The sequence below is a fragment of the Micromys minutus genome, assembly GCF_963924665.1.
Source record: "Micromys minutus genome assembly, chromosome: 22".
NCBI lineage: Eukaryota > Metazoa > Chordata > Mammalia > Rodentia > Muridae > Micromys > Micromys minutus.
The window spans coordinates 5718725-5734230 of record NC_137957.1 but is presented as its reverse complement, the minus strand read 5'-3'; the positions used below and the strand labels follow the sequence as shown (position 1 = coordinate 5734230).

At 37.3% G+C, this 15506-nt stretch overlaps 1 protein-coding gene across 1 annotated transcript; it reads left to right on the top strand.

The window, feature by feature from the left end:
- Window positions 1–11411: 11411 nt before the first annotated feature.
- LOC308434727 (olfactory receptor 6C2-like) lies at window positions 11412–12350 on the top strand (the record flags this gene model as incomplete). Its single annotated transcript, XM_080935119.1, has 1 exon — window positions 11412–12350. One exon carries the CDS (start codon window positions 11412–11414, stop codon window positions 12348–12350), a length of 939 nt encoding a protein of 312 aa, XP_080791245.1.
- Window positions 12351–15506: the final 3156 nt, after the last annotated feature.

The following is a 15506-nucleotide window of genomic DNA, read 5'->3' as shown; positions in this document are numbered from 1 at the left end:
AACCTAAGGATAATAGGAATACAATGGGGTGAAGAATATCGATTAAGGGGCACAGTAAATATCTTCAACAAAATTGTATCCCAGAGACACTCCAATATACAACAAAGATAAATGCACCACAATATTCATTGCAGCTCTAATTATAATAGCCAGAAGCTGGAAAGAACCTAGATGTCCTTTAGTAGATGAATGGATACAAAAATTGTTTTACATTTACACAATGGAGTACTACTCAGCTATCAGAAACACTGACTTAAGGAAATTCTTAAGAAAATGGACGCATCTAGAGAATATCATCCTGAGTGAGATAACCTAGTCACAAAAGAACAGATATAATATGCAGTCATTGATTATTGGTTACTAACCCCAGAAATCTCAGAACACCCCAGAGACAACTCATAGAGTGTGTGAAGTTCAAGGAAAAAAATAAGCGTTATGTTTACTCCTTACACACCAAGAAAACTTCTACTAATTGTAGGTTACACCCTGTTCTACATGTACTTTATGCTCATTGTCACTAATAAGATCTTAATGCACACTATCAAACCTTAAAAAAAGAAAACCAAGCAACGAAAAAGTGTATTCATATACTTTTATGCAAAATGCTTAAGATTTGTACATTTATCCTTGTTTTTTATAATAAAGTTTTTCAATAAAAAATAAAATATTGTTATGAGATTTTAATCAGGGTTACAAGAGGATACCACCAAGTTTGAAGCTTAAAGATTGATAAGCCTCTTACTGGGCGGAAGCCATAAGGTGGCTTCCAAAGAAAATGAGATCTTTGAATTAATATGTGCTTTCATCCTGCATCAGAGTTATGAGGTTTTCTGACTAGACAGTTCTCCACTTTTCAGAATTAACATCTATAAAACATTGGATTTTCCTTCCTTTTATTTAAGAGTAAACATTTCAATTTGCATGAGATTTGTGTCAAATGTAAATGGTATATAATAGAAGTAGGGAATGCAGAGCTTGCCTCTAATACCAGCACTCAGAAATGGAGGCAGAATCAGAAGTTTGAGGACATCTTAAACTACATAATCTAAAAAGAGATGTATACTCAATGAAGAAATCCAAACAGAATTCAGATGACAACAAACCACACTCAAGGTCTCAGAGGACATTTTCCCTTTGCTCAACAAATTTTCACAAGGTGGATTAAGCCACCATCAACTTGTTAGTAACTTCTGAAATTGAGTCACCAAGGACTCTTGTTTTTCTTGCACTTTGTGACTGGTAGCAACATAAAACGAATGCTAGAGTTATAGAAATTGCAGCAAAGCCTGCCTCTGCTCCCTCCCCACTCCAACCCCAACCCTAGAAGATGGATAAGCATCTGTGATAGGATGGAATTTTTCCTGATATCATCCACTCTTTCAACAGAAAGGGTGCTCAGAAATCTACTGTAAGATGTAATTTTAGATGTGGCAAGAGAGAAGGGAACTAAGGTAGACCTCATTCGAGAAGGATCAGGGAAAATATAGCTTTTAAGTGACCATTGTGGGGAAAAGAGCTCCGCATACTAATGGGTATCCTAGGGCCTGTGGTGAGATGGTGAAATGAGACCTGGGACAGAATACACACAAGTTCCCTCACCAGCTGCTGCTCCACAGATTGTGTGTCTCTCAAGGACCTCCAGTGAACAACTGTCAAACAGCAAGTATGATTGTGATATATTTTTTTTTACCTTATTTTCAAAATGCAGACAGAGAGCAAACAGATTTAAATTTTGGGATTCACTTCATTACTACTGACATTTCAGATAAAGGAAAGAGGTGATTGTCAATCATTTCTGATAAACTGTAAGTGTGAGGAAACAAAACTGGAATTCTTGTATCATGGTCACTCTTTATTTTTATAACTATTAGAGGGACAAAAGACAGTTCCTACTTAATAGAAATAATAAACCATGGAAAATTACCACCTAACCAAATACACTACTACTTTAAATGAATACAAAGAGTATCTATTTCAGAAAGTTTTAGAAGAACCCTCTATTCCCCCGAATGTACTAAAATCATTTCAGCACTTATTGGAAGAGATGTAGCATTCAAATTCTTCATGAGCCTAAACATTCATTCTAAACACGAGTAAGATCAAAATATCATAGATATATTTTAAAACTCAATAATTAAAGACACTATGAGAAAAGAAACTGAATCTTAAACACTCTTAGAACTCCCAAACTGACTAGGTGACTTTGTATAGATTAAATCACTGGGGAATATCTGCTAATATTAATTAAAGCAGTATTTACAGGTGAGAGGCAAAGGTTATTATTCATTGAATGAAATTGTTTCTATCTCTATTTGGTCCAAATTACAAAAATATATAACTCTTTATCTCCCAGGAATTATTTTTTTAGACTAACACACTCTAGCTGTGCTTGCTAGTACATAAAAAGCTGGTACACCCAATGGATCTGCTGTCAAACCCAGGCTTAGCAGCATTGTTAGAAGTGGTAACGATTTAACTTGTGTTAAAACACAAGTCCTGAAATCTGGCTCATTACTTTGTCAAGCACTTTAAATGTTAAATTTGTGTGCATGCCTGAGTGGGTGCATTCATGTGTATGCATGTAATGAAAGGGTCACCCAGAGACTGTCCTATCTGTGAATCCATTCCATATGCAGCCACTATTACTGATGTCAAAAAGTGCTTGCTGACAAGAGCCTGATATGGACATTTTCTGAAAGGCTCTGCCTGAGCCTAATAAATACAGAGGCAGATGATTGTGGCCAATCATCACACTGAGAATAGGGTCCCCAATGGAAGAGTTGGGGAAAGGACTGAAGGAGCTGAAGGATTTTGCAACTCCATAGGAAGAACTACAGTATCAACCAAGCAGAATCCCCAGAGCTCCCTGAGACTAAACCACTAACCAAAGAGTATACATGGAAGGACCCATGGCTCCAGCCACATGTGTAGCAGAGGATGGATTTGTCAGGCATCAATGGGAGGAGAGGGCCTTGTTCCTGTGAAGGGTCAGTGCCTCAGGGTAAAGGAATGCCAGGGCAGAGAGGTGGGAGTGGGACATGAGAGGGGGAACATCCTCATAGAATCTGGGGAAGAAGGCATGGGAGAGGGGAAAACCCTGAGAAGGGGTAACATTTGAAATGTAAGTACATGAACTATCCAATAAGAAGGAAGGAATATTGAAGGAGGGATTGAGATGAGAGTACCAATGGCTGAGAGAAACTTATTAAATATTATATGATTAAATGAAGAAAAGAAGGGAGAGAATACAATAATAAATGTATCTTATCCAGCACTTTCTGTCAGTATTTTTCTAGCATATACATGGCAAGAAACACTGCCTCTCCCATCATCCAAGAAGAGGGGTAGTTCTCCCTGTTCCAAAATCACCCCTGTGAACACTGATTACTTAGTCTTACTAACTCTGGAGTAGCCACCAGTATAAGTAAGTACATGTGTCAAAAAGCAAAAAGTGGAATCACTTAATCATTTGTTACACTAAATTTAAAGCCAAGTTTCCCCTGCAATCTTTTGTTGCCAGATCACAAAACAGTAATATCTGCTACTGTTGTGGCCTGCAAGTTTTTTTTGGGGAGAACATAAACCTAGTGTCAGTGTTATGCTCTGTAAATGATAAATATTTGTTAAATATTCATATGAGTCAAGAAAGGATATTTATTTGAAAAATAAGAAAAATAAGAAACCTACAATATTTTTGATACTTGACTGGAAATACAAGTATTTGCTACAACTGAGATGGATATTTCAAAATATTATAATTTTCATTTAATCTTTTAATGTAGAATTTTGCAGATATTATCAATAAGTCATTGCATTAGCCTAAAGCTAATGATTGAATAATTAACTTCTACTAATAATCCAAAAAATATTACAGACTAGTGCAGTGGTTCTCAACCTATGGGTCATGGCTTCTTTGGGGTCAAACAACCCTTTCACAGGGGTTACCTAAGGCCACTGGAAAATACAGAAATTTACATTAAAATATAAAAATAGCAAAATTACATTTATGAAGTAGCAATAAAAATTGTTATGTTTGGCTGTTGTTAAAATTGTATTAAAGTGTCACAGCATTTGAAATATTGAGAACCACTAAACTAGTATATTATTTATTATAATAATATTTTCTTTAGGAGAATAAATTCATTACATTTTCTTTTGCAGGATAAACATCTGAAAATAGCTGCTTTAAAACAAAATTCAATGAGGGTTAAGTCTCGACAAGAAGCCAATATAATACTGTGGTTCCTAAATTATAAAAAATTGAGTGGAGAAACCCTTGAATGCTTGGAGTACTAAAATCAATAGTGGTGAGTGCCAAAGAGAAAGATAGTGTGTTTTTTAAATTTGTTTACTGATTTATATGTGCCCAGGTTTTCTATATGTTTGCAAGAATAAGTAGGTAGGTAAGCAGATTGATGGATGGATGACAGATGATAGATAGATTGAAAGATAGATATAGATATATAGATAGATATATACATAGATACATAGTTACATAGATAGATACATAGATACATATATACATAGATACTTAAATAGATAATAGATAGATATATTGATACATTGATAAATAGATACATAGATAATAGATTATATAGATAGATGACAGATCAGATAGATAGATAGATACATAGATAGATACATAGATAAATAGATGGATTCAAAGATAGATACAAAGATACATATAGATATGTGTATCGATTTTTAAAAACCTGAAAACAACAAATGCATTAGGAAATGGTTGATGGGGTAATGGAAGAATAACTCAAGTAGAGAAACAACAGAAATTGTTCCAATAATTTAGAGACAGACACTGAAGAATAGGTGTGACTAAGAAGTCAGGGTACAAGATAGGCAGACCTGCAGACAATCCTGGATCCACCCTTTACCTAAAGTAGCACAACAGCAGTATGTCATGCTTATGTGCAAATTCTAGGGCTTTTCCTTACACCGCCACTTCAGAAATCTAAAAAAACTTACCAAAAATACTTTTCATTGCCAAATACAAAAATGAAAAAATCAAAGGCACAACACTGTATTTTACACCTCTCATTTCCTTATTATAGTTAATCTGAATTCAAATAACAAAGCTGTCACTTTAAATGAAATGCTACTGTTAAAATTACTGGCAATAGCATAAGACGATCAACATAAAATCCTAAGTAGTAAAACTTTTTTTGTTTTAGAAATAGAGCATTATGGAATGGTAGGAATGAAGAGAAATTTTAAAAGATGAATGTGGAATAAAGAACTACAGACTTATCAAGAGTTTTTCTTAGGAAGAGTAAAGTACAATGTATATCTAAAGGCAAAATAGCAGAGACAATTGTATGTTACACAAATACATAATTTTTTTAAACGATTTTATTTTTCAAAACAAAGATAGATGTAAAGATTTTAAACATTTTTTTGCTTAAAATTATACATTTTTGTCAGTACTGTTTTTTCAGACATAAAAATAAATTTTACATAAAACCATGTGAATATGTTTTTTAGTCGGTACTTGATTTTTTTCAAGGGCTTGACAGTATGCATTGAAAACGTACTAGTTGCAATAAGCGTAAAGTACATGCAAAACAAAACGCAACATGGAAATAGTCAAAGTCTTCTTGTTTTGTGAATATATGTATAGTTTTTGTTTTCTTTATTTCTTGGACTTCATACAGTCTGTGAGTTGTTTCTGGGGGAGTGCAAGCCTCTGGGGTTAGCATCCCACTATCAGTGACTGCATATTATGTCTGTTCTTTTGTGACTGGGTTATCTCACTCAGGATGATCTTCTCTAGATGCAGCCATTTTCTTAAGAATTTGGTTAAGTCATTGTTTCTGGTGGCTGAGAAGTATTCCATTGTGTATATGTACCACAATTTTTGTATCCATTCCTCTTCTGAAGGACATCTGGGTTCCTTCCAGCTTCTGGCTATTATAAATAGAGCCGCTATGAACATTGTGGTGCATATATCTTTGTTGTGTATTAAAGTGTCTCTGGGGTATATGCCCAGAAGTGGAATAGCTGGGTCTTCAGGTAGTACTATATCCAATTTTCTGAGGTATCGCCAGACCGATTTCCAGAGTGGTTGTATTAGCTTGCAACCCCACCAACAGTGGAGAAGTGTTCCTATTTCTCCGCAGCCTCGCCAGCATCTGCTGTGATCTGAGTTTTGGATCTTGGCCAATCTGACTGGAGTGAGGTGGAATCTTAGGGTTGTTTTGATTTGCATTTCCCTGATGGCTAAGGATGTCGAGCACTTCCTCAGATGTTTTATGGCCATTCGGAGTTCCTCAACTGAAAAAGATTTGTTTAGCTCTGTACTCCATTTTTTAATAGGGTTATTTGATTCTCTGGTGTCGAGCTTTTTGAGTTCCTTGTACACCTTAGATATTAGGCCTCTATCTGATGTGGTGTTGGTAAAGATCTTTTCCCATTCTGTTGGTTGCCGTTTTGTTTTCTTGACGATGTCCTTAGCCTTACAGAAACTTTGCAATCTCATTAAGTCCCATTTGTTAATCTTTGACCTTAGAGCTTGAGCCATTGGTGTTTTGTTTAGGAAATTTTCTCCTGTGCCTATGTGTTCTAAGGTTTTCTCTACTTTCTCATCTAATAATTCCAGTGTATCAGGTTTAATGTGGAGATCTTTAATCCACTTACACTTGAGCTTTGTACAAGGAGATAAGAACGGGTCTATTTTCATTCTTTTGCATGTTGAGTGCCAGTTGGACCAGCACCATTTGTTGAATAGGCTGTCCTTTTTCCATTGAATGTTTACTGCTCCTTTGTCAAAAATCAGGTGATCATATACATGAGGGCTCATTTCTGAATCTTCTATTCTATTCCATTGATCCACTTGCCTATTTCTGTACCAGTACCATGCAGTTTTCAGCACAATTGCCTTGTAATATAGCTTGAGGTCAGGGATAGTGATTCCCGCTGATGTTTTTTTGTTGTTGAGGATGGTTTTCGCTATTCTAGGTCTTTTGTTATTCCAGATGAAATTGCACATTGATCTTTCCAATTCCATGAAGAACTGGGTTGGAATTTTGATGGGGATTGCATTGAATCTGTATGATTGCTTTTGGTAGGATGGCCATTTTTAAGATGTTGATCTTTCCAATCCATGAGCATGGGAGATCTTTCCATTTTCTGAGATCCTCCTCAATTTCTTTCTTCAGAGGTTTGAAGTTCTTGTCATACAGGTCCTTCACTTCCTTAGTTAGAGTCACACCAAGGTATTTCATAGTTTTTGTAACTATTGTGAAGGGTACCTTTTCCCCAATTTCTTTCTCCACATGTTTGTTTTTTGAGTATAGGAATGCTACTGATTTGTTTGAGTTAATTTTGTATCCGGCCACTTTGCTGAACTTGTTTATCAGCTGTAGGAGTTCTCTGGTGGAATTTTTGGGGTCACTCAAGTACACTATCATGTCATCGGCAAAGAGTGATGTTTTTATCTCTTCCTTTCCGATTTGTATCCCCTTGATCTCCTTTTGCTGTCTAATTGCTCCAGCCAGGACTTCCAGTACTATGTTGAATAGGTAGGGAGAGAGTGGGCAGCCTTGTCGAGTCCCTGATTTTAGTGGGATTGCTTCAAGTTTCTCGCCATTAAGTTTGATGTTGGCTGTTGGTTTGCTGTATATTGCTTTTATTATGTTTAAATATGGGCCTTGGATTCCTGTTCTTTCCAGGACTTTTAACATGAAGGGGTGTTGGATTTTGTCGAATGCTTTCTCAGCGTCTAGTGAGATGACCATGTGATTTTGGTCTTTAAGTTTGTTTATATGGTGGATTACATTGATGGATTTCCTTATGTTAAACCATCCCTGCATCCCAGGGATGAAGCCTACTTGGTCATGATGAATGATGGTTTTGATGTGTTCTTGGATTCGGTTTGCAAGGATTTTGTTGAGTATTTTTGCATCAATGTTCATAAGTGAGATTGGTCTGAAGTTCTCTTTCCTTGTAGGGTCTTTGTGTCGCTTAGGTACGAGGGTTATTGTAGCCTCAAAAAATGAGTTGGGTAATATTCCATCTGATTCTATCTTTTGGAATAGCTTGGTGAATATTGGTGTTATATCCCCAATAAATGTCTGATAAAATTCTGCACTGAACCTGTCTGGACCTGGGCTTTTTTTGGTTGGGAGGCTTTTGATGACTTCTTCTATTTCTTTAGGTGTTATAGGGTTATTTAGATGGTTTACTTGGTCCTGGTTCAACTTTGGTACCTTGTATCTGTCTAGGAATTCGTCCATTTCCTCCAGATTTTCCAATTTTGTGGAGTATAAGTTTTTGTAGTAGGATCTGATGATTTCTTGAATTTCCTTAGTTTCAGTTGTTATGTCACCACTTTCCTTTCTGATTTTGTTAATTTGGATACTCTCTCTTTGCCCTTTAGTTAGTCTGGCTAGGGGTTTATCAATCTTGTTGATTTTCTCAAAGAACCAACTCTTTGTTTTGTTGATTTTTTCAATGGTTTTTTTTGTTTCTATTTGGTCTATTTCTGCCCTAATTTTTATTATTTCTTGCCGTCTACTCTTTTTGGGTAAATCTGCTTCCTTTTGTTCTAGGGCTTTTAGCTGTGCTGTCAGGTTGCTGATGTGAGCTCTCTCCAGTTTCTTCTTGGAAGCACTTAGAGCAATGAGTTTTCCTCTCAATACTGCTTTCATTGCATCCCATAGGTTTGGGTATGTTGTGTTTTCGTTTTCGTTGAATTCTAGAAAATCCTTAATTTCTTTCTTTATTTCTTCTTTGACCCTGCTATTTTTTAGCAGAGTGTTGTTTAGTTTCCATGTGTATGTGGGCATTTTGTTGTCTTTGTTGTTGTTAAAGACCAGCCATAGACCATGGTGATCTGAGAGGATGCATGGGAGTATTTCAATCTTCTTATATCGATGAAGGCTCGTTCTGTGTCCAATTATGTGGTCAATTTTCGAGAAGGTGCCATGGGGTGGTGAGAAGAAGGTGTATTCTTTTACTTTAGGATAGTATGTTCTGTATATATCTATTAATTCTAGTTGGTTCAAAGTCTCTGTTAGTTTTGCAGTGTCCTTGTTCAGTTTTTGTTTCCCTGATCTGTCCATTGGTGAGAGTGGGGTTTTAAAGTCTCCCACTATTATTGTGTGGGGTGAAATGTATTTTTTGAGCTTTAGTAGAGTTTCTTTTATGAATGTGGGTGATTTTTTATTTGGAGCATATATGTTAAGGATTGAGAGTTCCTCCTGACAGATTGCCCCGGTAATGAGTAAAAAGTGTCCTTCTTTATCTTTTTTGATAACTTTTTGTTGGAAATTTACTTTATTCGATATTTGAATAGCCACTCCAGCTTTCTTCTTGGAGCTGTTTGCTTGGAAGTTTTTTTCCCACCCTTTTACTGTGAGATAGTGTCTGTCTCTGTCTCTGAGATGAGTTTCCTGTATGCAGCAAAAGGCTGGATTTTGTTTATGTATCCAGTCTGATAGTCTGTGTCTCTTTATTGGGGAGTTGAGCCCATTTATGTTAATAGATATCAAGGAATAATTGTTTCTGTATCCTGCCATTTTTGCTTTTTTGGGTTGAGTTGTGTCCGTGTTTTTTTTTCTTTTTTTAGTTTTCTTGTTTAGGAGTTTTCTTGTTTTTACTAGGCTGTATTTTCCCTCCTTGTATTGGGTTTTCCACCTGTAATTCGTTGTAGTGCTGGGTTTGTGGTCATATATTGTGTGAATTTTGATTTGTCTTGAAATATCTTTGTCTCTCCATCGATGGTGATTGATAGTTTTGCTGGGTATAGCAGCTTGGGCTGGCACTTGTGCTCTCTTAAGGAGTGCATGATGTCTGTCCAGGCTCTTCTAGCTTTCATAGTCTCTGCTGAGAAATCGGGTGTGAGTCTGATTGGTCTGCCTTTATAAGTTACCTGACCTTTTCCCCTTACTGCTTTTAGTATTCTTTCTTTACTTTGGGCACTTGATGTTTTTACTATTATGTGTCGGGAGGTATTTCTTTTCTGGTCCAACCTATTTGGAGTTCTGAAGGCTTCTTTTATGCTCGTGGTCATCTCATTCTTGAGGGTAGGGAAGTTTTCTTCTATGATTTTGTTGAAGATATTTACTGTGCCTCTTAGTTGATACTCTTCTCCCTCTTCTATTCCTATTATCCTTAGGTTCGGTCTTCTCATTGTGTCTTGGATTTCCTGGACATTTTGGGTTAGGAGCTTTTTGTTTTTTGCATCTTCTCTGGCTGTTTTGTCTATGTTTGCAATGTTGTCTTCTGCCCCCGAGATTCTCTCCTCGATCTCTTGTAATCTGTTGGAAATGCTTGCTTCTGTGACTCCTGATTTCTTTTTTTGGTGTTCTGACTCTAGGGTTATCTCTTTTAGCGCTTTTTTTATTGTGTCAATTTCTGTTTTAATTTCCCTCTTCCATTCCATTATTTCCTTGGTTCTGTTTTCGTCTCGTTCTTTGAGTTCTTTGAGTGTTTTTCTTGTTTCTTCTTTAAAAGCTTCTGAATCTTTTTGCTTTTCCTCCGTTTCTTGTTTAAGTAACTCTATCAGCGTCTTGAGGCATGTTTTCAGGTCTGTGTCTTCTTTCTCTGGAGTGTTTGGAATTCCTATGTTTGCTACTATCGGAGAGCTGGGTTCTGGTGTTGCTAGATTGTCTTGGTTTCCTTGGGATATACTCTTTCTCTTTCCTCTTGCCATTTTGTTGTCAGTGATATGTTCTTGCCTTTCCCTTGTATCTGGTCTGTGTCCCTGGTACACTTTCCGTGTGCACTCCTCAGAGATCTCTCTACTCCCCAGCAGCCCAGGTTCCGGGTGGCAGCTGGGCCAGGCTCTGCTCTGCGTACTGAAGTCACCTCCGGGTGGGAACAGATGTTCCTAATATTTGTTCCTGGTCCCAGTAGCTCAGCCTGTACGAGCCGCCTTTCCGGCTGGTGGTTGGGCCAGGCTCTGCTCTGCGACCTGAAGTCGTCTCCGGGTGGGAACAGAAGTTCCTAAGATCTGTTCACGGTTACTGGATCAGGGAGGACAGGGCAGGTCAGGGCAGGGGGTGCCCTTTCGTGTGCACTCCGCAGAGGTCCCTCTGCTCCCCCGCAGCCTAGGTCTCCCACTCACCAGTTGCTCAGCCTGTACGAGCCGCCTTTCTGGCTGGAGCCGCCTTTCCCCACAAATACATAATTAATGTTTGATTTGGTTTCTATTTGAAATTTAGATAATGTAGAAATATCAAAAATTATATACATAAGAATGATACAAATATTTTCATAGAAGCCACCAACAAGGACACCGATGACACAGCTGTATTAACAAATCGATTGTCAAGTGAAAGAAAGCTGCATGTCTACAGGCTCATTGGCTGTGATGTCTTCAATCAGGTTACATTGCCAGGTTCTTCTGACATTTCTCTCTTCAGGTCCAAACACTAGTGACTTCACACTAGGCAGGGATGAGAAATCATACAGCAATAACAACATTCATCCTGCTGGGGCTGACAGATGACCCAAAGCTACAGGTTCTAATTTTTCTGTTTTTGCTTCTCACCTACATGTTGAGTGTGACTGGGAACCTCACCATTATCACCCTGACACTCTTGGATCCCCATCTCAAAACACCCATGTACTTTTTTCTCCGAAATTTCTCTTTCTTAGAAGTTTCATTCACCACTGTATGTATTCCCAGATTCCTGTACATGATGGCTACAGGAGATAACACCATCACTTACAACGCTTGTGCTGCGCAGCTGTTTTTTGTTGTCTTCTTTGGGGCAACAGAATTCTTCCTCCTGGCCGCCATGTCCTACGATCGCTATGTAGCCATCTGCAAGCCCCTGCACTACACAACCATCATGAACAACCAAGTGTGCACAGTTCTAGTCCTCTCCTGTTGGTTTGCTGGCCTATTGATCATCCTCCCGCCTCTTGGCCTTGGCCTCCAGCTGGAGTTCTGTGACTCGAATGTGATTGATCATTTTGGCTGTGATGCCTCTCCTATTCTACAGATAACCTGCTCAGACACGGTGTTTATAGAGAAGATTGTCTTGGCTTTTGCTATACTGACACTCATTATTACTCTGGTGTGTGTTGTTCTCTCCTACACATATATCATCAAGACCATTTTAAAGTTTCCTTCTGCCCAACAAAGGAAAAAGGCCTTCTCTACCTGTTCTTCCCACATGATTGTGGTTTCCATCACCTACGGCAGCTGCATTTTCATCTACATCAAACCTTCAGCAAAGGAAGGGGTGGCCATCAACAAAGTGGTGTCTGTGCTCACAACTTCAGTTGCCCCCTTGCTCAACCCATTCATTTATACACTTCGAAACAAGCAAGTGAAAGACGCTTTCAAGGGCACAGTAAAACGAATCATCTTTCTCACAAAGAAGTAAGTTTTTCAAACTGACTTGAATTTAAGTCTAACTTGGCATCCAATCCACAGACTTGACAGTCTGTGTTTTCCTCTTACCCCAGAGATTTGAGATTTTTTTCTCCATAAGGAACTGTTTTCTCTCATAATCCAAAAATGAAAATCAAGTAAGTTGTTTCACAATCTTTTAAGTTTGTTTTATTTAGAATAGTTTCTTCTAGTATTGTATTCTCCAAAGATGCATTTTCAATATCATACAAAAGACATGAAAACAACAGTTGTGTTTCTGGTTGTGTGGCTTTCTCAAGATGTGGAATATCAACACCCATGTTTTACTCATTAAATCCCTTATATCATGTCTTGCTTCTTGGGAATACTTGAGTTTCTTGACTGACTCATCAAGAGTAATTATAGACATTTTTTAAAAACCTATACTACATTTTAATGTGATCAAAGTTTCAATGCTAAGCAGCAACAACTTTCAGTGCTGACATTTCACTGGGTCATCTCAGAATACACACAATAGGGATGCTGACAAGCCTACCACTGCTTGGTGCACACATGAGCTTCCCTTTCCCTGAAAACTAAACATCTTCCCCTCCTAATCTGTCCTGTATAACAATCTTGCCCTAATCAAGGAACTGAAGTTCAACTCACCTTCAGCTGCTAATTCAGGCATTAGGGATGATCTATTCAGTGCCATCAATATATCTGTATCGGAGATGTTCATGTTCATCTGTATGATATGCTTCTCTGAAGAGCCCCACTGTGCAAGGCAGTGTTTGAGATCAAAATACCTTATTAAAAAAGCAAAAGGAAAATGAGAACATTCAGTTGGTTTTGTTGAAAATTTGTAGAAAAGTCTGAAGTTGGGAATGGAAAGATTCCTTTGAGATGGAGCTGATATGTGACTTTTCTTGGTGACTATACAGGAAGAATGATGCAAGATTAGGGTAATTGATTAGATATGTGCACAGATTACATGCATTAGCAATTAACTCTAAGTTACCAATAATGCATTGGTGTCTCATTTAACCAAGAGTGAGTCCAGATTTGAAGGCTCCACATCATATTCCCTGTGTCTTTCATCCTCTGTGTATTGCATTAGTCTGAATCTATGCCTGTATCAGTATCAGTAGTCTGTCCCTGTAAATGTGTGTCTGTGATTGTATCTGTGTTTTTCTGTGAGTCTCTGTGTCTAAATGTGTGTTTGTGTGTTTCTATACATGTATGTGTGTCATATGAGCTGTGTGTTTCTGTATGTGTTTTCTGTGACTGATTAGCTGTGGATCTATCTGTTCCTAACAGAGGACCTCATTCTGTCTGTATTGAACAACTCTGAAGCATCACATGGGAAGATAGGCCATACTTTATAGAAAACTATGGATTGAGTAACTGCTCTAGCTGAATCCAACCAACCCAAATAACAAACATTGTTTATAAACCAATATCCATAAAGATTTGCTTTCAAACTTTATGGTAGTTTTCAGAAAATAGGTTACGACTTATGTTTTGCTACTTTTGGCAATTGATGTGTGGATGTTACCTGCGTCAGGAGCATTGTAGAGTACATAGTTTGAAATTGGAACTATGTATTAACTTAGGTAGTAAAAGTTAAATATATGAAAATTTCAAGGCAAATAATGTTGGTTTTTATATTTTTCCTCTTAAAGGCAGTTTAATCAAACAGTTTGGGTACACAGTAGGATAGCAGTTTTAAGGGATAAGGGACTTCAAAGTATATTATTAACTCCACCTATGAAATTCAGGATGTAAGAAGTATTTTCAGAAATTGTATCATCACAGATATGTGCAAAGTGGTGTACAAAGAAAACAACATGTCATGTTCATGTCTTAAATTTATGGAGCTTGTAACATATGTAAGTATTTTTCTGTGATGGAATACTCTTTTTATTTTTTTCTGGGGAAACTGTGAAAGTCATGAATGGGTTTGGGATGGTTGTATGAGACACATCCAGTAATCATCATAAAAGTAACTTGGACCAAATTATTGAAATGCTATTAAGTGGTAGTCTTTCATTTTTGTCATGTTCTGTAAATGGGAAAATAAAGTTTATGTCTTCACTGTGTACCTAGATGTTATTTATTTCTATCAAACATCTTTTTTTATTTTATTTTATTTTATTTTTTTAAACGACTTTATTTTGCAAAACAAAGATAAATTAAAAATTTTAAACATTTTTTGCTTAAAATTATACATTTTTGTCAGTACTGTTTTTTCAGACATTAAAATAAATTTTACATAAAACCATATGAATATGTTTTTTAGTCAGTACTTGATTTTTTTCAAGGGCTTGACAGTATGCATTGAAAACCTACTAGTTGCAATAAGCGTAAAGTACATGCAAAACAAAACGCAACATGAAAATAGTCAAAGTCTTCTTGTTTTGTGAATATATGTATATTTTTTGTTTTCTTTATTTCTTGGACTTCATACAGTCTGTGAGTTGTTTCTGGGGGAGTGCAAGCCTCTGGGGTTAGCATCCCACTATCAGTGACTGCATATTATGTCTGTTCTTTTGTGACTGGGTTATCTCACTCAGGATGATCTTCTCTAGATGCAGCCATTTTCTTAAGAATTTGGTTAAGTCATTGTTTCTGGTGGCTGAGAAGTATTCCATTGTGTATATGTACCACAATTTTTGTATCCATTCCTCTTCTGAAGGACATCTGGGTTCCTTCCAGCTTCTGGCTATTATAAATAGAGCCGCTATGAACATTGTGGTGCATATATCTTTGTTGTGTATTAAAGTGTCTCTGGGGTATATGCCCAGAAGTGGAATAGCTGGGTCTTCAGGTAGTACTATATCCAATTTTCTGAGGTATCGCCAGACCGATTTCCAGAGTGGTTGTATTAGCTTGCAACCCCACCAACAGTGGAGAAGTGTTCCTCTTTCTCCGCAGCCTCACCAGCATCTGCTGTCATCTGAGTTTTGGATCTTGGCCAATCTGACTGGTGTGAGGTGGAATCTTAGGGTTGTTTTGATTTGCATTTCCCTGATGGCTAAGGATGTCGAGCACTTCCTCAGATGTTTTTCGGCCATTCGGTGTTCCTCAACTGAAAATGATTTGTTTAGCTCTGTACTCCATTTTTTAATAGGGTTATTTGATTCTCTGGTGTCTAGCTTTTTGAGTTCCTTGTACACCTTGGATATTA